The sequence below is a fragment of the Hyposmocoma kahamanoa genome, unplaced genomic scaffold (assembly GCF_003589595.1).
Source record: "Hyposmocoma kahamanoa isolate Upper Pololo Valley unplaced genomic scaffold, ASM358959v1 100021, whole genome shotgun sequence".
Lineage (NCBI taxonomy): Eukaryota > Metazoa > Arthropoda > Insecta > Lepidoptera > Cosmopterigidae > Hyposmocoma > Hyposmocoma kahamanoa.
In genome coordinates, this window is record NW_020653200.1 from 7,149,763 (window position 1) to 7,174,244 (window position 24,482).

Consider the following 24,482-nt stretch of genomic DNA (forward strand, 5'->3'; position numbering starts at 1 on the left):
AGAACCTATTGCAATAAAACGGCAATTTCATACTTTAACCCCTAATAATAACAACGTGTCAGACAACCACACCAAATGACTCTCCCTGTACATACATAATCTATTCATTCGTTCTTGAATGTATACAAAATTTGGTTAGTGTGGTGTATCCTGACTAGTGGCGTTAGGATGCAAATGACCCTCCACCAAACGTCTTTAGCACACTTTCTGAAAAGAGTGGCCGACACAAAAAATCTCACCCAGAACACCTAAAATTTATTTTTATATACATAAGTAATGTAAGTAGTAAGTAAAAATTTGTAGTGTGACAAAGTGACACTATACTGACACTAGAAAGGGCTGGAAGAAATATGACAACATTTTATCAGTTCTGTAGATCACAGTTACCAGCTCAGGAGGGGAATACTAATAATTATATCATGCAGCTGCGTGTTATATATGGATGCATATGCGAATGGACGAGGTTTTCGTTATTTTAAGAAAATCGTTAATAATGAAAATGATGTCATAATAAGTCGAATGTGTGTTTGTTAAGATTAAATATTACAGTAAACTTTGTATTAGATGAACCCTGATTGCTTAAAATAGCGATCTATTTTCACCGTTTAAGATGAATTTTTTAATTTTTTACTAGTAATCTGGTGAAGATTACTAGGAAGCTAATTAGACAACTCAGCTCTGAAAGAAATTTTAGATTTTATACGATTTTATTACGATAACATCTAGAATGTGAAATAATAATTCAGGACTATGAATATATTTTTTTCAATTTCAACTATATTCACGCCCTTTGGAGTGTAACGGGAGCATGTGTTTATATATTTCTGAATCCCATTACATTTGTCGGTAATATTATATTTCATATAATACTATAAAAACCCTGAAATACGAAATTATGGCTTACTACAAGGTACTCATAAATATGATATTGCTGTACTGAGGAGTAAATAATATACTTTGTATTTACTCCATGCTTATAACATAACGCAACTTGTTACAAGTAAAAAAATATAATTCGGTGTAATGACTATTGTCAAACCCCCATGTAAAATGAATAGTAGACAGTTGTGAAGGTCATCTATTTTCAGAAACCTTGTAAATATTATTTTGACAAAAAATATCAAAGTATTTCGGTTAGTGATCGATATTAACTATTTACACAAAGTAAATCCACGCAATACAAATAATGTGATAATTACACAAAATGTCGGCGCTTAAGACGTATTGATGACTAATAATAGTACACGAACTTGAAACATCAGTCCTTGATTTGTAGTGTAAAATGGAAAATATGTCGCACCTTTAGGGTGAAAGTGACCTCATTAAAAAATGAACAAAATGAGTTTATACCGTAAAATGACTTTTTAAAATCATGGCTCACAAGGCTATTAATCTGGAACTGACCATTTAAAGAACGAATGGCACAGACTAGTAATTTTTGACAAACGCGACTTGCTTTATTACAACGGCTTAATTTTGATAAGGTCATAACATCTTGCTTAGCTGGAGAAAATGTAACAGATTTAATTATTGTTGGGTCAATTGAATACAAAAAGGTTCAATAAAAAAGCCTTCTAGTAACTAGTTTTTGTAAATTATATTTTAAATTGTTAAATATTAAACGAATCAGAAACAATTTTGTGGTTATGAAACAGAACGTTTCATCATTATTTTTTAGGACTAACAAGGTTAGGTTAGGTTAGGTTACCGTTAGTACTTCAACGGTAAATAATTAAATAATGTGAAATGTCACAACTTCCAAACTTATTTTGCGTATTATCAAATAGTTGGATTTTTTTATGGGTCACTTTCATTTCATAGGTGCGATTTCTTTTAACATGATATAAAGCTCTGCAAGCAAGAACAGTGTTGTTAAAAATGGTATTTGCCAAATTAATAATGAGTTTAAACATTTGTCAAAAATATAGTGCAATGTCATAGTGTCATTTTCACTCAGTGGCGTTTTCTTTACCTTGTGCGGCTCCGGTAAGTCCATTTTTATCCTTAATTACATGTTGAGCAATGATATGTAGGATACAGAATATGAACGACGCGATGCCGAACCACTCGAATGTTTTCCAGCCACCGTAACTTTGGTACAGTCGTCCTCCGATTAAGCTGCCTAGAGAAACTCCAAGGCCCTCAAACACAGCCCCCACCAAGCCCTAAAAGCAAGAATAAAAAGTTATCACAATTCAGTGTCATCGTGAGCCACGGGTTTCCTCTAAACACCATAATCAGCAAACTGCCGCTGTCCCTGTCCTTTATTGGGGATTTCAGACAATTTCGAGCAGTTATGTAAACACTCTGCATGCTAGTTTTATAAAGATGTTTTATTTTTCACTAGTAAATCAGACTGTACATTATTCGTTAGCCCCGGTGGTGTAAGTTGACCTGTTGCAATTGAATCTGGGACCAGCATGCTTTTAGGTTATCAATGCAATGCAAATTTAAAATTAAAAGTTCTAAGCTTTATATTACGACCCTAGAGGCGGCTGAAAAGTAATCTCTTTTGACTGTTTCCAATTAAAAAATGATACTGGCTACCATCGCGACGCGTTTATTCTTTTTTCAAAATTACTGACATTCTTTTATTTATAACGTGTCGCTTTGCATGGACATGTCGCAAGCGAAATGGTTAAAAATTAGCAATTACTTTTTTTAACAGGCTAAATACCTTTTTAACAAATGAAAATGAAGTATATTTCCCTTACAGTGACGTTGAAAAAAAGTAGCAATGATCGTCTTTTATTTCATACTTAGGTAATTACTTTTCACCCGCCTCTCGTAGGTATTGCAATCACCTGCACTGTGGTCTCGGTTCCAGGCGGTGACACAACGTTTGCGTAAGAAGTCATCGTCGGGTAAAGCATTCCATAAGTGACCCCTTGCAATATTTCTATGGGCAACACCCACCAAGCGTTCGTCAAGAACGAGTACAATATGAAGCGGACGCCAAATGCGAAGAGCACCAAACTCATCATGTTTACGTGCCCCAATTTTCTTAAGATATAACCTGTAAGTAAGATGTAATCAATGTTTACAAGTGTTTGTTTGGATCGTTATAATGTAACAAGAAGATACAGACTGAAAGAATAAAATACAGGGTTCGTTTTTTGTAGGTCAGTTTGACGTTATGGAAATTGAAGCGATCGGAATATTTTAAGACCTGTCAAATTAAAATGTATACAGCATATTTTACAAATGTCATAGAAAAGTTAATTTAGAGCCTGGACTTTACGCATTGCAAGTAGCGTATAAGCAGTTCGACTCGACTCAATTAGTTGTACTAACATACCATAGTTTGAACTATCATATTCTAATATTTAATTTTACTGCAAACGCCATTACCGTCCATGAACGGATTAATTCATATAATTTACTTCCTACATAGGAGACAAAAATTCACGTGACTAGGCTCCAATGGCGTCCATATAACTCGATTCCCACCGGCTTGTCTAAAATTTTCCACGTATTTTCAAAGCACTGTAGTAGACAGCGCGCACACTCCACTACTTAAAAACTTTACTCAAAATATTCATTAATAAACGTGTAGTAAGTGACCTGTCTTTCCTTGATAATACGGCGCTTACAAATCACAAATCACAGCCCGAGTAAGCGGCTTATTTTCGGCTTTCATTTCATTCATAAAACCTACGCGCATCATGAAAATTCATGCACACATTGGTACAAATGGCTCGCTGGTAACCCGCTAATGATTGAGTCATGATCGAATATTCACTTAAATTCAAACCTTATAATTATGAGTGGAAGGTGGCTTTTTACAGACCCGTACTAAATTGCCACCAATATGTTTCTTAGGGAAGATTGTTGCCAAGTGTTAAACTTTATTTTACAATTGTCAAATATTATAATCACATATTAATTGAAAAGGGTCTATTAGTATTTTGTAAATGTTGAATGATAAATAGCGTTACAAAAATGTTCGGTTGAACGTTGTGATACCAACCTGACACAAACATGAATGGTATCTCGCCTAAGAACGTTTGTATAGCACTGACGAGGCCTTGCAGTGTCTTAGTGTACTCCGCTCCATCACAAGAGAGTCCGGAAACATCCTCGAGATGCCAGAATAAGAACTGCCAGACGAATCCCGTAGAAAAGCCAACAGCTATCGTCCAGATCATGAACACAACCGTATGAATTGAAGATAGTAAGGTTCCCACGTCAGAGAGAATATTTAGAGACATTTTTGTAGATTCAGTCTGAAACAAGTATTAATTATTACTAAATGTACAGTAGTAAGAACCATTATTTAAAAAATCTACTGTAACAATGAAGTTACTACAACAAGCAGTAAAGTAAGTTCGTAAGATCTGCTGACTCGGTTTGTAGCTCAGCAGGTACGAACGGTGACCCCGGTGTGGCAAAAGACGCTGGTTCGAGTCGAGTCAGATCAAAGGTATATTTCTTTGTACTGTTCCATCATCTTCACAAAAAGATATATGTATATCACGGTAGTAAAATCATCACGATATTGAACAAAAGAAATATTGCAATTAAGAGTCGATACTACCTCAACTCGAATTGAAATGAAATTTTTCCCGTTTTGAATCGGTTCTATTGCGCGAGTCGCGCGGCAGGGACTTTAGTCGCGTGGCTTTATTTCAGAATTTATTTTTTATAAACGAAACTAGAGTCATTTTAAAAATGTATATCGTATACTATACGTGTTCTATTCAGTTCAGTCGATATAAAAATATCATTGGTACACTCGAAATTTTACACAACCGGTGTAAAATTTCGAGGTAAGTTTGTTTTCTATCGTGAAAATCTTTAGGAATCGTGCTTTCACACCGTATAAAATATAATAAACTAATCAGTGTATTAGAGAGATTTAGAGATTTTTAGAGATTATTTTTTTATTTTTATTGTATGTCATCAATAATACAAAATAGTTTTTTCAAAGTGATTGATTCAACGCTTTCACTGTTATGCGGAATCCACCAAAGCCAATTGAGGTTGTATCGGCTCTTAAGTTACTATTTTTGTAGGTTAGTGTATATGATAAAAAGCTGGGGTTTCTCTTGTTTCCTCAAAACGGACTCGTACTAACCAGATTCTATACTATGGCAAAAATAAAGGATTTGGATTGGAAATTGTTCCCCTTACGTAGACTCCTTTTACGCCGATTCGTTAGTCACGTCTCCCTTTTATTCCATTTATGTCTAGTCCATAATGTCTATCTCATTTTAGTCTCCGTACGTGGAATGCTACAAGTACAGTAGGAAAGAAAATTCAAAAGCAATTGTAGTGATTAGTTGAGTTGTTAATATTATTCATAAATAAATTAATGGTTAGCCTACACTATAGTTCTACTGCGGGGCACAGCCCTATCACAATGGGAGGGCTTGCGCTATAGATCCCACGGGGTCACAATGCGCATTGGGAACTTCACACACATCATTAAATTGTTTCGCAGATATGTGTATGGGTTTGCAAGATGTTTTTCTTCACCAAATTAAATTACATTCATGCAATTCCAATGCATTCTTCAGTGAAAAAAATAACAAAAAAAAATTTTTACTTTGTGGCTTTTTACAGAACAATGTTTGTAGTGATTTTTGTCATGACACCAAGTGACGGGACAAACAAGTCATGCACCTGGTGGTAAGCGACACGCCTGTCCATAACAGTTGCAGTGCCACTCAGAGCTTTGAATCGCAAAGATCTGAGGGGTACTCCCACTGCGTCTGTCACCCTGAGACATAAGTTGACAAGTCCTATGTGCCTGTAATTTCACCAGCACGCTTACCTTTCAAAACCAGTATCAGTAAAAAGGGCAAAGGTGCTGATAAAACTACTACTTTTTTCTGAGTGTTCGATCTTTGTACTAATAATTATAACAAAATAGTGGAGTAATTTCACATAAAAATATAATTGAATATCAATTCAATGAAAATTTTACTACAGAACTTGTCATTTTTATGCCTCAGGGTGACGGGTGCTGTGACAGTGCCACTTAATCGCCAACAGGCGCACAAGTTTTTCGATCCGTCGTTTGATGTTATAAAAGAAGAAAGAAGCGGTAAAAAATATCTGATAACTAGCGGTCGGATAATCAGATGCTTATCTACAATTCGGTTGCTCGCTAACACCGAACGCGCTCTTGTATCGAAACAAATTCCATAACACCGGGATTGACGAGATTATTAAGGATAAAATGCTTGAAAATAAAAGCTTAAATGTGACATGTACTTTTGTGTAAATTAAAATTTATTAACTTTTATCGTATACAGTAAGTGAAAAATTTATACTTTCGGACATCAAGAAAAAAAATTTGTACGTTAAATAATTTTTACCGAAACCATCGTACCATCGATCGTTTAAATTTAAACTTGACACTTGACAGAATTGAGATTCGTTATTATATTCCTGGTCATCATCAGACCTTTAAGATGATTGAGTCCAAATCGTATAGATTTAAAATGTAAAAATCGCAAAATCCTTCGCCATTCCGGTATTTAAAAGAAATAAGAAATAAAATCCCACTTCCATATTTCGGCAGCAGTTCACGGGAAAAAGTGAACTTATGTATAAAGCACGTGAATAACCGACCACTACTGATAACTAATATACATATTTAAAAAAGAAAGTACCTTAATGAAACAAGAGACGAAGACGTCTCCCATCATGAACACGAACATGAATACAAATGCAATAGTGTAATTCTTGTAAGCCCCTTCACTAAAGTGGTCAATAAGAACACCTGTTATTAGAGAGAATATGCCCCATCCAACTGAACCCCAGAGTCTTTGTTTTCCGTATTGTGACATTTTGTCGCCTGCAATATAAAATATTTACAATATTAGTAATATTCCACATTAATAGTTCATGTTGAAAGTTTACATTTATCAATATCCAGCCTTACAATTTCTACGCCTCCCAATACTTTCAACCAGAGAGAGGCACTTTTTTCCGTCTTAGATATTAATTCTACGAGAAAATTGACAGTAATCTCGAGTAAAGGTCTGAATTTAAGAAATTGGAAGGCGTTGGTCTCACGTGACTGAATTTTGGTAGACTTCTGTTGTCAGTGGAAGAAGGTTGACAAGTAATAAAAACTTGTCTAATTTGATTAGCTTAGACAAACTTCAAGTAATACACCCATGCATTCAAGTAATAGTCCTGGAATGATTAAAAATAAAAGACGAAACAATCGAAAAAAAAATTAAAATACTGTCAAAGTATAACAAGACGAATATGAATGAATGCCACGGAGGCAGTTAAGGTAACTTAACTTTAGTCTTCAGAAAGAGTTCGTCAAGGGAAGTACTGCCGCCTTACCTATTTCTGTGTTGGTGAAATTACAGGCACATGGGACTTGTTAACTTATGTCTCAGGGTGACGGGCGCAGTGTCATTGCCCCTCAGATTTTTGCGATTCAAAACTCTGAGTGGCACTGCAAGTGTTATGGACAGGCGTGTAGCATAACATAAGGCGCGCGACTTGTTAGTCCCGTCACTTGATATTATAAGAAAAAAAAAACTGCCATGGCCATTAAACTATGATACTAACATTATACTATGATCATCGAGTATATAACCAGAAATAGAGACGGAATGTCATTTAATTTGTTTGAAAACTATTCTGCCATATCATTACTGTGACTGCTGCGCTCCTATTGGCTAGCCCGAATTCGAAACAATTGACGGGTGTCGTCAATGGGTGTCGTCAACTGTTTTACTTCAAATCGACCAGTTAACTTGAGCTTTGCTATAATGGACCAAAATTGCAAAATTACATATTTAATATTTAATTACCGATGAAATGTGATTCCGTTTGTTTTGTAATTAGATGTTATGCTGTTTTTCTCACGCCACCGAATAGAACAGCACGGCATTGTTAGAGATATTATCTATATTACAATAAATACAGAATATTTTTTGGAATATACGGAGACGTACACATAGGTCAGTACTTGGCCTGTCTATATTTCAGTACAAACGAGAGTTGATATTTATAAGAGCTGTATCGCTAATGTGTTACCAGGAATATATGGCCCTTATTTCGTCTCTATTTCTGGTTATATACTCGATGACTATGATAGTGTCATAGTTGTTTCGACGGCATATACTGGAATGCTTGCCATCGAACTGAAGTAATTGCCTCGTTATATATGAAAAATATAGAACAACATACAATACAACAATTCCGGGGTTTCGGGGAGGCATTATCAACTCTACGGGAATTACTTCTTTCAAATTTAGTTAAATATTCTATTCCGATATTTGATAATTAGTTAGCTTGAAGAGGTTTAATGTAAATTATTGCCATTCAACACGGAAGAAAAAATGTTATTAATGATTTCTTACCAAGGAGATTAAAACATATAGCGTCGGCGAATGTGACGACTACGGCTTGGCCAACCCAGCTGATAATCATCATGAGAAAGAACAGCCAAAACTGAGTGGTGAATTGAGACATCTCTGTTGCCCTGGAGTCTTGCGCTCCTTGGAATATTTCATTCACCTGTTGACATTTGTAAACCTATTTAATTATAATCGGGAAATATTCAAAGTGCATATCGTCGTCTTAGGAGTAGAATAACTCGAATATGATTTTCATGTAATTTTTCAGGACTAAGATAAAAATGGGGTGTGAAATGTTGTAAATGTAATAATGTTTGTAATTTTAATTACTTAAATTATAACTATGTTACTTTAATAATACATTTGAGCAAGAAGTTTATAAGTTTTTCTTCAACAAAAATCAGTTTAAACCGAACTATGTGAAAACCGTATGCCAGGTTTTCACTCTAAAGTGACGATATCAAAAAATTTATAGTTATCAAATTTTTTTTAACGCACACACTCATAGCCCCGCACTAGGGAAACCCTGTGTCGCAGGTGCCATGGATACTTATAGGCAACCACAAATTACACACAAACTCACGAGGACAATAAATACAAATACAAAAATTTCTCCCGGCCCGGGAATAGAACCCGGGACCTCTGCGTGGCAGACCAGTGTGGTAACCGCTCGGCCACAGAGGCAGTTGTATTACTTATATCCACTACTGACATAATTGTCACATAAAAAATATTTCACTAAAAACTTTGTTTGCCGTAATTGCAATTCGAAGCTGGAAATACATAGGGCGCACTTTAAGTTTCCGGAACTGGCCACTTACATAAACATTTAAAAAGTAATTACAATTTTTGAAAATGGAACTCTTTGGCTGAAGAATACAGTTTGTTTCATGTGACTGTCACTTGTTTTTACATAGTGGTGTCATTTTAGAAATAGTTTAGTGGATTTAACTCGTGAAAATTTTCGTAGTATGATTTTCTACGAATTTAAGTGTAATTTAACAGCTCATCGGAGCTTCGCTCGGCTTCAAACTGTTTTTGGCGATGAAGCACCATGCAAAACGACTATTTATAGTTGGTTTGCAGAATTCAAACGCGGTCGTGTGTATCTCAGTGACGAATATGGTGTGGGAAATAGTAACAGGTGACGAAACATGGATTTATAGTTACGATCCTAAAACAAAGCAGCAATCGAGCGTATGGGTCTTTCGAGATGAGCCGAAACCAACCTAAGTGGCGCGCGTGCAAGGAGCCTCTAAGATGATGATTGCTTCTTTTTTTAATAAAACTGGACACGTGGCTACTGTTGCTTTGGAGAATCGTTGCACCGTGAATACAATTGGTACACGACCATTTGTTTGCCGGAAGTTATTCACAAACTCCGTAAAAATAACCGTAAACGCCGTATCATCTTGCACCACGATGCAAATGCCAGTTCTCACACGGCCAGACAGACAAATGAATTTTTGAAGGTCCTGACCGGGCACCTTGTGACTTTTATCTATTTCCATAAATTAAGAACCAGCTACGCGGTCAACGATTTTCATCACCTGAAGAGGCTGTCAAAGAGTATGAAAAATATGTTTCAGAGATTGTCACGGAGGAGTGTCATAATTGTTTTCAAAATTGGTTCATTCGTATGAAAAAGTGCATTAACTCTAACGGATAATATATTGAGAAACAATAAATTCATATTAAATTTTTATTGAATTGATATTCAATTATTTTTTTGAAATTACTTACCACTACTTTGTTATAATTTTTAATACAAAGATCGAACATTCAGAAATATCGATATGTTCGATCTTTGTATTAATAATTATAATGAATTCATTTCCGACCATTTACAGTATTTTTCTTATTCATTCCGGAAACTTATAGTGCGCCACACGTAGGTGAAAACAAAACATTAGGAAAATACACTTTTCTAAATGTTTTTGTACACAATTGCGGATCGTCTTTAAAACAGAAAGATATTTGTAGTTTTTATAGAGCACTTTTTTAGTACTGCACCGAGTTTGTCCGTTATTCCTTTCACGAAGGCATGAACGCTGATTGCCTTAAAACGTCATGGCGTTCATGCTTTACGTGAAATTTGTATACGTAGCCCCGTTAAGACAACAGACACTGGTTCGAGTCCAATCGAATCGAAGAATTTTTCTTTGTGTTTGTTCGATCTTTTTTTACAGTTGCCGGGGCTAATAACTATATTAGGGTAAATAGGCAATAATATTATCGAACGTGAAACAAAACGTACCAAGATATTGTCGCCACAAGTAATTTGACAAGACGTATTGAAAATTACTGACGTATTTTCGTACAAAGCTTTTCCTGAGCAGTATGGAATGCGAGTTGTATCTGTAAAACAAGAAATATTGGAGTCAATATTATTTATTGTTTTGATCGAAATAAACATGAAGTTATCGTATTTCATGCACTTTATAAACATAAACATTTATACAGTGTATTGATTTGCATTTTCGCCTGTTTAAGAAATTAATAATACAAATAATTCTAAATCATCTAAAAATATTCTGTTCAATATTCTGGCTAACTGTCTCTAGTAAAGTTTTGCAAAATTGTCTCAACTCGTATGCACCATGCAAGGGCAGTGACTCCGCCACCCGTTTCACCGAGCTATCGCTAATAAAAGCGTAATCTTTCTCGATCGCTTATTTGCCTACTTTTTAAAATCATGATTATGTACTAGTATTCTTATAGTTTAATATTTATTTACATTAATTAGAAAAGTTGACTGAAAAAAGTTTGTAACTTAGATTTGGTACTTACTAATTTAAGTTACATGAAAGTATTGCTAGAAATACCTATAGCTCCACATGCAGAGATTCGCACGTAAGTTTCGTTTCAACATTAGACTCACAAATTTGAAAGCAGAAACTTCGACACTAGTATCCTCCGCGTAAACTAAACGTTTCACATCATGCAATAAGAACAGACACGCATGTTTCTTGATGGATTACCAGGTTCTGGTGAACCTGGTAGTGGTTATTTTTTGCACTACTAACTCTTGTTAACATACCAAACCAAGTGGCATTTCGGGACAGACTAGAATAGAATGTATGTCGGATGTCAGCGTGACGTACACGCAGTACGGGAAGCAAGGTCGACTGATCTACCAATCGCGCCGACGATACGACACTCCCCGCCGTCGCAACCCACACCCCACCACCAAATAGATCTAAAGTGCGTTTCTTTCTGCGCATTTAAGGTCTTCAAAATGTTTGCAAGTGTTGTGCAAGTCACGAGTCAATGAGGAATTTACGAATTTTTTTTTTTCGATTTATTTTTTTCATGGTTTGGATTCAGTTTATTAGTAAATATGTCGAGATTGCAAATCACATTGTATATTACAAGTCCCCACAAATAACGAATCAAGTTTTCTGAACATCAATGCCTGTACTAAAAGTTTACAGTGTTATTAATTGTACAGCGCCTTCTGCGTTGAAAAAAAGAAGTATTTATTTTTACATAAATATTTAACGCGATCACTGACGACAACTGCGATTGCAAAGAGTGTTGAGTCAAAATGGGCGTAAATCCAACAGAATTCGTATGTACATAAAATATTCGGCTTCGCCAGTGTAGCGAGGTGTTTTCACAAGTCTTGTTACAAAAGGCTGAATGAAGACCATTTTGAACTTTTAAACGTAATTCTTTTATTTTGTGTTTTATCCTAAGGTTATATGAATTTTTGTTATCATTCTGTCACATATATTTTGTCATAAAGTTACCAAATAAACTACTTTTATTTCTTTCAAATTAATACTATGACAATACGTATCAAAGTTACCTAGCGACTTAGAATAAATCCGAGACAATTCACAGGAAGCAAGCGCAGAACCAAACCGTTTATAAATAAAATTTGCTAAATAATGTAACAACATGATTTTGAGGCAACACACAAGAAGTGCGGCAAAATCGTCTGTCTGACACGGTTTTTTTGTAGGTTAATTTGGATCAAAACAATACTTGCTCGACCAAACTGCAAGATCATAGAAATCATTATTACACGGGTCATAGGAGTCTACGAAATTAAAAGAAATCATGATATTGTCAAAGAGGTCAACAGTCTACTTTGATTGCTTAATATTTAAATATTTCTTATAGAAGTCTATCTCATTTCGCTTTGGGGGAACCTGAAATATTTTGAAGTAGATACGTTTTCTCTTTTTTCATAATATTATAACAAACGTACCGTCGGGTAGTTTGATTTCATGGAGTTGAATGTAGACACACCCGTGTTCCAAAAGTGTAGTGGTTGGTTTAATGATGCCCTCGAAGGATAGGTTCGAAGGGAAATGACCACCAGCTGCAGTCTTCGGGTGGCAGGTTGATGCTACATCCGCTTCCCAACCCTCGCAGATTTCCATCAGTCGCCAAGGAGTGTGCTTGTCCAAGTCACAAGATGCCTGTTGATTTGAGTGAATAATTATTAAAGTACAGGAATGTTATTTTCCAGTTAAACTTACAGTTTTTTACGAGTCAATATACAGGATGTTAGTTTGTATTATGAGTTGCAGCCAATAACTTGCTTAAAATTCCACGGTGCAATAACACATGAGACAAAAACTGACTCAGCTACCAAATGCTAAAAATGATAAAGGCGAGTCATCGAAGGAAAAGCGTGAAAAACTATATGCGTATGGCCAAGCGATACACAACCGCAACTTGGGATTATACGCGGTATTTCTTTCGACATCTTATCGTTCGTAGCTATTAATTTTCTTCGAAGGTCCTTTCGTACCGTGTGGTGTTATTTCTGGAGTGATCTGTTAGCCTATGAAATTCTTTATTCCATAGTTAATTATAATTTATATTATATTCATCTGAACATAAACTTTGGCTCTAAATTAATACTAAAATATCGAACATCGAAAAAAGCTTAATTAAACCACCACAGCCTCGTTCGTAAACGTGCCTGCTTGTCTATATTCTACAGGAGACATCACGAGAGTATATAATGGAATAGCGTGATTTAAAATCGCCATCCTCTTTCCTTTATCGGGGGGCTAGACGAGGACCGGAACCCTATGTTGTGGATATTCCAATGATTCATACGAAACGTTGCAAAGAGAGATATGCTATAACTTCGGTATTTTAAGGAAATTCTTTTTTTAATTATAATCAAGTGCGTAAAACGTTTAGAAATTACTATCACTCGTTTCGCACTATGGGCTACAAAATTTATACAACATAAACACATTTATAAAATATTTACAATACTTCATATCCTTTTTTTTCTTATACATATAATAAACATACATATTTTATGTATTTATTTGATTAGTGTCTATGTAATTTAATGTTTTGAAGCCCACACTACTCTTAAAGTATCGATAATATACTCACTGACATTATTTAGGAGTGCTAAATAAAGTCAAAGATTTATGATAACAACGTTCATATTAACCACTGGCCACATAAATAAAGTTTAATCAAAATAAAAAAACGATTCATATTTTTTCAAATTAAACATTTTGGGATATGTGGCCAGCGGTTTATATACGAACATTGTTATAATAATTCAACCTTTTTTAGCGTCACTCCAAATATGTCCATGGGTGTTTATTAATCTTTTTTGTAAGTTTTATTTAACATTTCCGATACTTACAGAACACTCACCGGTTGTTGTGCCCTTCGCTAATTCTGCCAACTGTACGGTGTCATTCGAGCATAAGCGGTAGTTCAGCATTTTATCTACACACGTCATGTTCGCACGTTCGCTGCCTATGGCTGCAGAAATTTTCTTGTCGGCACAGTTTAAAGTACACGGCTCGTTAATATCAACGTAGCCATCACCGATGCGACATTTTGGTGTGTAAGTGTATTCTGAAATCAGACATTAGGATACAATAAAATATATCAGGTTATGAGAAAAATTTGCAAATATAAGCATTCCTTACACTGATTTGTAAATCGATTTAATAACAATCAAATGTAATATATGCAAGGCGTTCCAAGGGTTTGGGATACAGAGGGAAAATACTAAATCTTTTAGATAGGATAATTTGCTTCATTGAGACTATTTTATTTTTAAAAGTATATAGGCAATACTGCATTCCAAGACTTTTAAAAGTTTGCATGCCTCATTGGGAAATCGACCCAACCAAATGTGAAAAAATCTTGTCATTTTACGATGCTGATCGAAAAGGTAAATTATAAGGTCTTATAATATAGTGTCTTATATAATTTATTCAAAAAAGAAACGAACTTGAAACTGCCAATGTACATTAATTCATGTCATGTTCAAAATGCGATCATTTTCTTGTATGCAAATTCTCAGTCTAATGACAAGTTAACTGCCTGTAGATTTTCTTATCTTGTCACGATGGATATTCGAAATATCACGCCTTAGATACGTTTTTAAGTCATCCACGTTGTGAAAAACAAATCTTGTGTAATAAATCTTTTATGTATCCTCAGAAAAGTACGATTATCGACAGTGAAACATATTAATTCATTTTCCTAAACTTAAATGTAAGATTTCCTGGGGCTCCTTTAATTTATGATACTATGTCACTTAAAACGAATTATTCCTTATAGTTGGGCCCTTCGATTGGCATCACAATAACAAGATTTTTTTGACATTTGATGGGTTTGGTTCCCAGATGAGGCAAGCAAGTTTTAAGAGTACTTTTAAAAACAAAATATTTCCACGAAGCAAAATATCCTATCTACAATATTTCAATATTTTCCCTCCGTGTTCCATATCTGAATACGGCATCTACGTACACTACACAATCCGCTAATCGTAATTTTTACAAGATAGAATTAAGCGTGTTAACTATTGTAACTATTTATTACCGGAATATGCGGCATAGAGTAAATATAAGTAATTACACACACACTCATAGCCCCGCACTAGAGAAAGCCTGTATCGCGGGTGCGATGGACACACACATAGATAACCACACATTACACCCAAACTCACGAGAGACATAAATGTTGGCCATACAAATATTTCCCCCGGCCCGGGAATCGAACCCGGGACCTCTACGTGCCAGTCCAGTATGATAGCCATTCGGCTACGAAGGCAGTTATTAATAATGCAAATATCTGATTATAGGTATAAAATCTAAGCCCTTATGAATTTCACAAAAACACTTCCTGAATAGGCAGTATTAGGTAACATCACTTTATAAATACAATTCAAGTAGTTAGCATTTTTAGTAGTTACAATAGTATATGTAAATGCCGACAATATGATAAAAGTAAAAAATTTACAATCAAAAGTTGAAGCCTTGGCTGAACATTTATAGCTTGTATAATTAACCTGTATCACACCCCGCACACTCCATATAACGGTCGAAAATTATTTGCCTACTACTACTACATACAGCAAGGCGCTGTCTGCACACGGGCAAATGTGTGCGTGAAGTGGCTGGGTTACCAATCACTTGCTAGCGCGAATCTGTTATCTATGGTTCTATTAATAAAATCCTAATAATTATACATGTCTCTTAGATATTTGTATCGATTTATTATTATATTTTTCATTAATTCACTAACTAGGGTAATATTGAAGATTTATTTCAAAAATACATTAAAATCACTTAAAATGTTATATTTCGGACATGTACTTTTAGGTTAGGTAACCGAGGTATTTGAAATTCCTTGTTCAAGTTTGGTTAATAATTAGATATATTCACTACCTAAGTATCTACGTAATATTTATCGGCAATACGAATAGAAAATTCGCGAACCCTTGTCTACTAACTCACGAAGTCATGGCGTCTCCTTATATTGATATATAATAAATCTGTATTTTTACATACATACATATACATACATACATACATACATAATAAATGAAGAAAACATAACAGAAATAGGTTTTTTTACTTCGTTTCATCTTTCGGAATCTTTCGGATAAACAGCCGTACACAGCACAATTCACGACCATTATAAATAGTAACGTAAAATGATGTTTTATATTAACGTACAAGTTTCGTAATGAATAAATGAAAACTATATTCAAATATCAAAGCCGTCTTCGCGCAAAAACGGCTCGACGGCAGCCTTGTTGTCGTTCAGTCAATGTAACCGGCAATGTGCGGGGCGTGGTGCGGTATCTAAAACTAGGGAGGCGCTGAGTGTCCGTTCTCTATTCTTTATTCTCTGCCTGTATATTGCCGAGTAAGCTAAAACCAAGGGAGGCTATAGTGCAGGGAGGATCAGCACCCATTTCATTGCAATCGCAAAACTATGTGAAAGTGCAATTAGGGAATATTGCATTTTCATATAGCCAAGCGTTCCGGTTACGAAGGATAAGGGTGCTGGTGAAATTACAGGCACATGGGAGTTGTCAACTTTGTCTCAGGGTGATGGGCGTAGTGGCAGTGTCCCTCAGATATTTGCGATTTAAATGGCTGAGTGTCACTACAACTTCTATGGACAGGCGTATCGCCTAACCACCATGCGCACGACTTGTTATTCCCGTCACTTATATCATTAAAAAATAGAATATTAAAGAAAGTAATTTTTCTAATGTCGAATTAGAGATATATAATACTTACTATCGTCCAATGTCACATTGTAAGCTGCAATATAAGCACAGTCATCTTTCAAACTAACATTATTAATCATCGCTTTATATTCTATGATATCAGTGTTACTGTAACAATAATAAGGCAAGTGCCAATGCTCGCAAACAGTTTGCCACATTCTAGGCGTAGACATTTCACAGTTCATCTGTAATAAATAAAATTTAATTCCACAGATGTAAGGTTCCAAGGATACGTCAAAATTTGATCGATAAAAGTTCTTATACAAGCGATGCTTTAAGATACAACTTAACCTCTGAGCCGTAAAATTCATTTTGGTATGACTTCCTTATTATTGCACCATTAGTGAATGACGTTTTAAGAAACTTTGTATGCTAATTTGATCTTTAATTACATTAGATAAATACAATTTTCGACCAAAAAGCTGGAATTCCTTTACACTTTTCTATAACAAGGCCAGTGGCGGCTTTATGGTCTTGGCCGCCCTAGACCCTAGGCCATGTAGTTAGTACCAGCCGCCCCTTTTTCAACACTCATCATATACTGGTAGACTACATAATGAATTTACTTTATTGCCAACTTTTATCGAAATCTATTCAGAAATTTAGTTAACTATAATAGCTGCTAGTTTTTAATATTTTCGGATGTTTCATATTTAAATAAAACATTTAAAACGGTTTTTTCACGATTGGCCGCCCCTAAAATCAGGCCGCCCAAGACCCGAGCCTTACTGGGCCTTAGGGCAAATCCGCCACTGAGCAAGGCTCATGGCAGCATATAATAAGGCTCTCAGAACCAAAAAGGTTCAGGTATCTTAGGACATTGACAGAATATTGGATTCATCGATTAACTAGCAACTGTTAAAAACTATTTCGACGTTCAAGAATCACCGCCTCAAGAGGTGTGATGGACCCTAGGGAATGTTAATGTTCTAACGGGAGTGGTGTTGTTGCAGCATGGGTTTGAAAGATGTATAATGTATTGTACACGGCTCATATACAGTGTGTAGTACAGTTTTACAAAACAAAACAATTTTTTAAAGAGGCAAATTGATTTTTAGCTGTAATGTAATATATGGCTCAAAAAACAAAATTCCGTCGCCCTCAAACATCCCTCAATCGTATTTATTTAAAGTTACTTTTGGAACAACTTGACGTTCTGTATTATGTAGAATTCAACTGAAACATAGCGCTTGTATGTAGTTACTTTAAATTGCATTGTCTTCGCGAGATTTTGCAATGTCACCTAATAAATCTTACCCGACATGTGGTAGGAAGAGTGTGCTTCTCCAGACTATCAATCTTGCATTTGTCAGCTTGATGCTTGGGCGCATAACAGCTCTTCAATACTGTAATCCCTCCATTACAATCTAGTTCTACCGACATACTCTCTCTATTCTCTGGTATTACATAGATTAGGGAGAAACTTATTATTGTAACGATTTGGAACAATATAAATAGTGATTTTTGGATTCTATACCTGAAAATAAATAATCTCAGTACAGAGTACTAAAAAAACCGACCTCAAAAGTACGTGGAATTACGTCTATTCGCTAAGTTTTATTGAAATATCCCCTAGTTCGCCACTATGCAAGACTTGATACTGGAGATTATAAAAATCGGTTCTCACTACTCAAAGTATATCAAGAGAAAAACGCCTTGAATTGGAGAAATAGCAAAATCAACCATTAACGTAATTGCTCCTAAATTAATGTTAGGCGCTATTTATGAAAATGAATCTTCATGCGTAAACAGCCACCCTTCGAGGTGGATGATTTTCTTCAAAATGAAATGGGGCGACTATGGAAGTACCCCCTTTCCAACAAAAAAAGAATCATGAAAATCGGTTCACAAACACCGGAGTTATCGCGGAACATACATACAAAAAAAAGAAAAAAGAACACACAGTCGAATTGAGAACCTCCTCCTTTTTTGAAGTCGCTTAAAAATAAAAAACATTTAAAGTATAAATCAGTAACTCACACTCCCATATTGCCAATAATAGTAGTTGGAAAGAAGTATCAATGACAACTGCCATATTATTACACAAGTGTTTTATCACGGCAGTTGTTCTTCTTACGGCACATGAACTGCATTCTTACGGCATCTCAACAGAAGCCGTAAGAATGCAGTACTTGTGACTACACTCTACATCATCATGGTGAACCCATTCGACGACATACTTCATCACGGATTTCTTCAATTTCAATGCTAATTGGTGACATCACAAATTCCAAGTGTTGTGAATCTTGTTCGAAATGTATGTTTCACCATGTTTTCCTTCAAGATTAGGAAAAAGTATTGCCACTAAATATTCTCTTAGACAAATACAGACAACAGAAGCAAATACTTAATCTTAATAGGTGTAGTTTACATTACAATAACTAATAAGCAATTCTAATAAATATTTATCTATAAAATTGAGTTGTTTTCATGTTTTATGTAGATTTGGTTTATGCTGCCATATTGTAAGAGTGGTTTATTTTGATAAAGCATTTTGTATCGAGTGCGATTGATATGTGCTAGCATATAAAATTACACAAACTGGCCAGATTTAGATAATGTTACATACTGATAATATGAGTAAGTTAATATCATAAAACCATTTGAAAAACAAATAGAACCAAGTTATGCCATTATCAATAATTCATTTCATAGATATAATTATAATCAGATTATGTAGTAATAAAAGTTATTTATTGGCTATAACAACGTTGGAATTTGGTGTCCTGAAAATAAATCTTTCATAAAAAATAACAATATTAGTAATTAGAGTAATTACTAATTAAGATACTTTTTTCTTCAGTTAAGAGAAAATAATCTTTTATCATTTATTTTAGGAAAGTTCTGATATAGGTTATGTAACTAAGTAATGTATTTTTAGCATTTTATTAACCGAGTTGAGAGAAAGGAGGAGGTTCTCAATTCAATTGTATCTTTTACGTGTATGCTACGTGATTACGTCGACGTTTTGTGAACCGATGTCGACGATTCTGTTTATTGGAAAGGTACCACTACCACTTCAGTAGAGGTCCCATTAAAAAAAGTGGCAAATTAGGGGAGGAATCGGGTTCATTGAATTTCACCTACTTTCCGTTAACCAATTTCCATAAAACTTGGCAAATATACTTCTATTCCACTAAAAATAAAACGTAATTTTAAATTTGATTCATGTAATCATTATGATGTTAAAATGGATGCTTCCGACTCAATATTATAAGAAGCCAGTAGGCTTCTTTTATTTCTGCACTATGACTAGTAAGTCCACTGGTGAAAAATGGGCACTATAGAATAAGTTTATTAAGTTGCAAATACACTATCTACATCAACTGCAATAATAGTAACAATACACTCCACAGTATTACAATTAATGCTCATATTCAAGTATCATATTACCTGTCTGCAATTACACCAAATAGCGGTTTTGCCACAAGACCAAATATGGGTAGTACAGTGTATATTAAACCAACTGTTCCCGAGGAAAATCCAAGTTGACGTGCATAAGTTGACAAATACGGGACCAAAGGGGAAGTTCCTGAAACAATTTGAAGACTAAACCTTAAAATAAACATATAATTATTGGAGTACTTGCCTAGGAAGATGTGCAATATAATAACTATTCTATTTTTTAAGGTTCATTGTCACTATTAGAAATATACATTTGTTTTAGTAGGTTATTTTTACAGCATACCTGCAATACCTATTAAATTGTAATACCTCAAAACTTTTATTACTACCTTTTTCTTATTTCTTGTTTAGATTGGCCATAGACAGGGAGATCTTTGCAATATTGACAGCCAACATACAGTAATAGAGAGGCATCTTAAAAAGTCGTTGACTTTCCCAAGGCAGAAATAAGAAAAATAAGGCACTTCTGCCTTGGGAAAGTCAAATGGACTGAAAGTGTTTAAACCAAACTTTAAAAAATAAAAACTTATTATTATTATTAGGGTGGCTGCATGCGGCACCTTATCACTGTGACCATCAACTGGTCTATTGTGACCACAACTAATTACAGTTTGGAGCCATAGCCAACAGCATTAAAAAACTGATGGCGGCTCCAACAGTTGTTATGTTTTCTGGTTGTGGGCCTGTTAAGGCTCTAGACAGTGTTCTAATGCTAATCCTGTCCAGTGACTGAGCTTTTCGGCGCTGTAGGCACCTATCAGGGCTTTTGAATGCTCAAGATAGAACCTAAAGGTATAAATACCTTATATGCAGTATCACATGGTCAATGTGACAATCATAGCTAAAATGGAAACAATATATAAAATAATACATGTTATGGTATTACAAGGGTGTTTAATATGTTACAGCGATTCATACTTAAAACGAAAAAAAAACTAAATATGGAACACTTTGTCACAAGATTGATTGTGTGACTTACAAGTTTAGTGTTCTTTATTTCCTTAATATATATTAAAAAAGAAAGTGTGATTAATATTTCAAAATTTCGCATAAGCAAATAAACTTCGCTGCTGCCATGACAATCACGAATTGCAATTTTGATTTGAAAATTATGAAGCAACACTTAAGATACACATAAGGGAGTACGACATTTATCAATGCTAATTCATATTAGGTTGGTTTGGAAAAGTTATATGTCCATACTATATCCAGGCTTCTGTGATAATATTAAATACATTATAAGGTTATGTCAATAAGTGTCATGTTTCTGTGAACTTGTAAAAATGAGGCTAATCCACATTCACATATTTTTAATATTAAAGTTATAGGATAAAGGAAAGAGCTCACAAAGAGATATATAGAACTAAAAAATATGTGTATTAAATTTCAAAATAATAAATTAAATAAGTGAAAACAATCTATAAGTATCCCCATGCTGAGCACATTTCCTCTAACAGTTGACAATATTAATATGATATTTAACCAATAGCAAGCGAAAGCTGGCAATAATATTCTAGCATTCTTTCAATTGTCAGCTAAATTTGAATTAAATTCAATTGTCAGCTAATTTTGTTCAGCTAATTATAGTGAACTTTTGAGTAGGTACATAAACAGAATTACCTACTAGAAATAATTATATAACAATCTATGAATAAATTTTTTTAATATCTGAGTCCAGAAACTACATTTTTAGCTTTGATTGACTGATATTGTGATTGAAGAGTAAAAAACGGATTTCATCCATAAATTGAGTTACAAAGTTTCAAAATTTAGACAAAATGCAAATTAATGGTTTTGAGATGTATAGGATTCAACAATTCAGGCTACTAATCATGCAAGAAACAAAACACAGTTGTAACTCACAATTGTGAAATTGAGAAAACATAATTTGAAAGTATTGGTATTGGTATTGGTATTGGTGCAACGGGCTAGTTTGAAAGTATTATGTATAAACAAAAATAACCACATTATTCGCAATAACACCCTTTCAGTATTTTTTTAATGTATAATTGTGTTTTCTCAATTCAACAATTTTCACTTCTGACAACTGTTGACCAACATTAACTGACTGCATTCCTCGAAACTGACACTGGTCCAAGCCTACTGGCCGCCATTACTTTTTAACACACGTTATACTGAATTAAATAACATAAATTGCTTACCTGCATTGAAGAGAAAATAATGTCCCTTTATGGGTAGTAGTTTCTTGTTTATGTTCATTTTTATTTAGAACTATTTAAAATAGAATTATACCTGAGAACAAAGTTATTATTTAAATAACAAACAAATTCATATTTGCAATTAAATTGTGTAAAAATAGTAATACTCTTCTTAGAAAAATACTTCAAATTATTACCTGTCTTTTTAGTTAGTTTTTATATTAAACTTTGTAACAAATCACGGAAACGCGGACATGTCAAATTTTAAGTCAACAAGTCCTACAACTTTAACCTTGAACTTAATCTCTCCTAATTAACAGTGAACTGACTCAATACAATTTATTTAATGGTATTTAATTAATTGAAAACTATTAGGCTGTCATAACCAAACAACGGTAAACTTTTCAAAGCTAAATCAACTAGTAATCAAAGGTAATTGGGTTAAAATACTTACAAAATGGAATAAAGATTGTTGTCACCAGTTAATTTGGAAACCGGTCTAGGCGGAGGCGTCTACTTTATCAAGATTCATGCGGATACAGTCACGTTTTAATGCAATACGATTATAAATCTCATCATAGGCAGACAAGCACACAGTACACACCACACAGTAAACACCACAGAAATACTTACACACAGTGAACGAACTATCTATATACCTACTCATCTGATTGACAGTTAAAGCGGCCTATTCACAGCTCAACGTGTATTGTTATGTACGCGGTTATGTAGGATTCCGTATCATTGACTTGTTCATGACCACATAACCTTGCTTTGTGATAATTTTACTGAGCTAAATTGAGTAATAAACGCAATAGCACTTCACAAAAGACCCCAATAAATATACTTACTTGTGATTATATTAATTTTCTACTTACAAAATATGATAAAAATAGGCATATAGGCATTGCAAATTGGTCATTTGAATTATTTTAGGTTACTACCTAAAATAATTAATAATATACTATATTATAACGACGAATTTTATTTGAAATGAATAATGTTTAGCAATGATATTATATTATGTTCTTTGTGTTTCCCGTGAATGCTGTCCCGAATGGCGATTTTAACGTCTTAAATTCAAACAAGGCACCTTAGTTTTAAACTTTTATTCTAATCTCCAACAGTTCGTACAATTGTATCACTTTTCTAATCAACCCACGTGCTTCTCTAAGAGGATTCATCAACTGAAGCAGTGTTCAATATAGCGGAGACATAATAGTGATCGATTTTTATTTGTCTCCCGCCTATTTTCTATCGTCGTGTGTAGTATTGCCTTACTAATAAATGTAATATTGTTACAGTTGAGTTTTGTACTCAAAAACTTGAGAAAAATAGGCTTAGCTATGAATGTGACACACAGCGCCTCCAGGCAGAATTACATAGTGTAACAAATTCATTAAAATTAATAACACAGAATTTATTAGATTTATGTATATTTATTAATGACAGATTTGAGTCTTTAACGAATAACTGCCTGTCTGTGTGTGTCACTGATCCATCCTTGTTGTTGTTGCAGGAATCTTGTTTAGAATCATCAATCTTATTGGAATACTGCTGGCGCTTTCGCCAAACCAAATGGCATACGAGTGTATTCGTACTGGCCATTCGGAGTGACGAACGCTGTCTTTTCTTTAGACTCTTCTGCGATCGGAATCTGGTAGTACCGAAAAGCCAAGTCAAGTGTGGTAAATATAGTATGGCCTTGACAATTGATCCAGCAAATCATCAATCCTTGGGAGAGGATAGTAATCTCGTCTAGTTTTACTATTAAGTGCACGATAGTCCACGGATAGTCGTTTTTCGCCAGATTTCTTTTGGACTACTACGATAGGACTCTTCTCGCGAATTAGACTCGCGGACTATCCCATAATCAACCATTTCTGATATCATAGCTCGAACATGTTGCCGTTCCGAATGTGATAACGACTGACTGGATCGGTATCTTTCAGTTGTTTTACAATTTCGGCCTCGGTGGTATAACCCAGACCCCGTAACCCAGTAGAAAAGCAGTGCTTATATCTCTCTAAGAAATCATTGAGCTTTCTTCGTTCATCT

General features: G+C 34.6%; 1 protein-coding gene and 1 long non-coding RNA gene across 2 annotated transcripts; one reads left to right on the top strand and one right to left on the bottom strand.

Moving 5' to 3' along the window:
- Positions 1-1,510: 1,510 nt before the first annotated feature.
- LOC113226829 (major facilitator superfamily domain-containing protein 6-A-like) lies at positions 1,511-23,017 on the bottom strand. The gene is made up of 13 exons (XM_026459604.1): positions 22,879-23,017; positions 22,428-22,518; positions 20,254-20,392; positions 18,118-18,337; positions 16,871-17,045; positions 13,966-14,183; positions 12,550-12,763; positions 10,591-10,691; positions 8,337-8,493; positions 6,621-6,805; positions 3,971-4,226; positions 2,805-3,016; positions 1,511-2,165 (listed from the first exon to the last, which is right to left on the bottom strand). Exons 2-13 carry the CDS (start codon positions 22,483-22,485, stop codon positions 1,950-1,952), a joined length of 2,151 nt encoding a protein of 716 aa, XP_026315389.1. The 5' UTR covers positions 22,486-22,518; positions 22,879-23,017; the 3' UTR covers positions 1,511-1,949.
- LOC113226837 lies at positions 2,668-3,446 on the top strand. The gene is made up of 3 exons (XR_003310149.1): positions 2,668-2,763; positions 2,828-3,018; positions 3,123-3,446. It is a non-coding gene; the product is annotated as an uncharacterized LOC113226837 (long non-coding RNA).
- Positions 23,018-24,482: the final 1,465 nt, after the last annotated feature.

Bases quoted from the DNA above. Each gene is read 5' to 3' on its own strand.
- LOC113226829 (XM_026459604.1), bottom strand. From the start codon at position 22,485: ATGAACATAAACAAGAAACTACTACCCATAAAGGGACATTATTTTCTC. The intron at 4,227-6,620 runs GTACTTTCTTTT...TACTTGTTTCAG, and splicing joins TCGTCTCTTGTTTCATTAAG to ACTGAATCTACAAAAATGTC. The intron at 2,166-2,804 runs GTGATTGCAATA...TCTTGCTTTTAG, and splicing joins GAACCGAGACCACAGTGCAG to GGCTTGGTGGGGGCTGTGTT.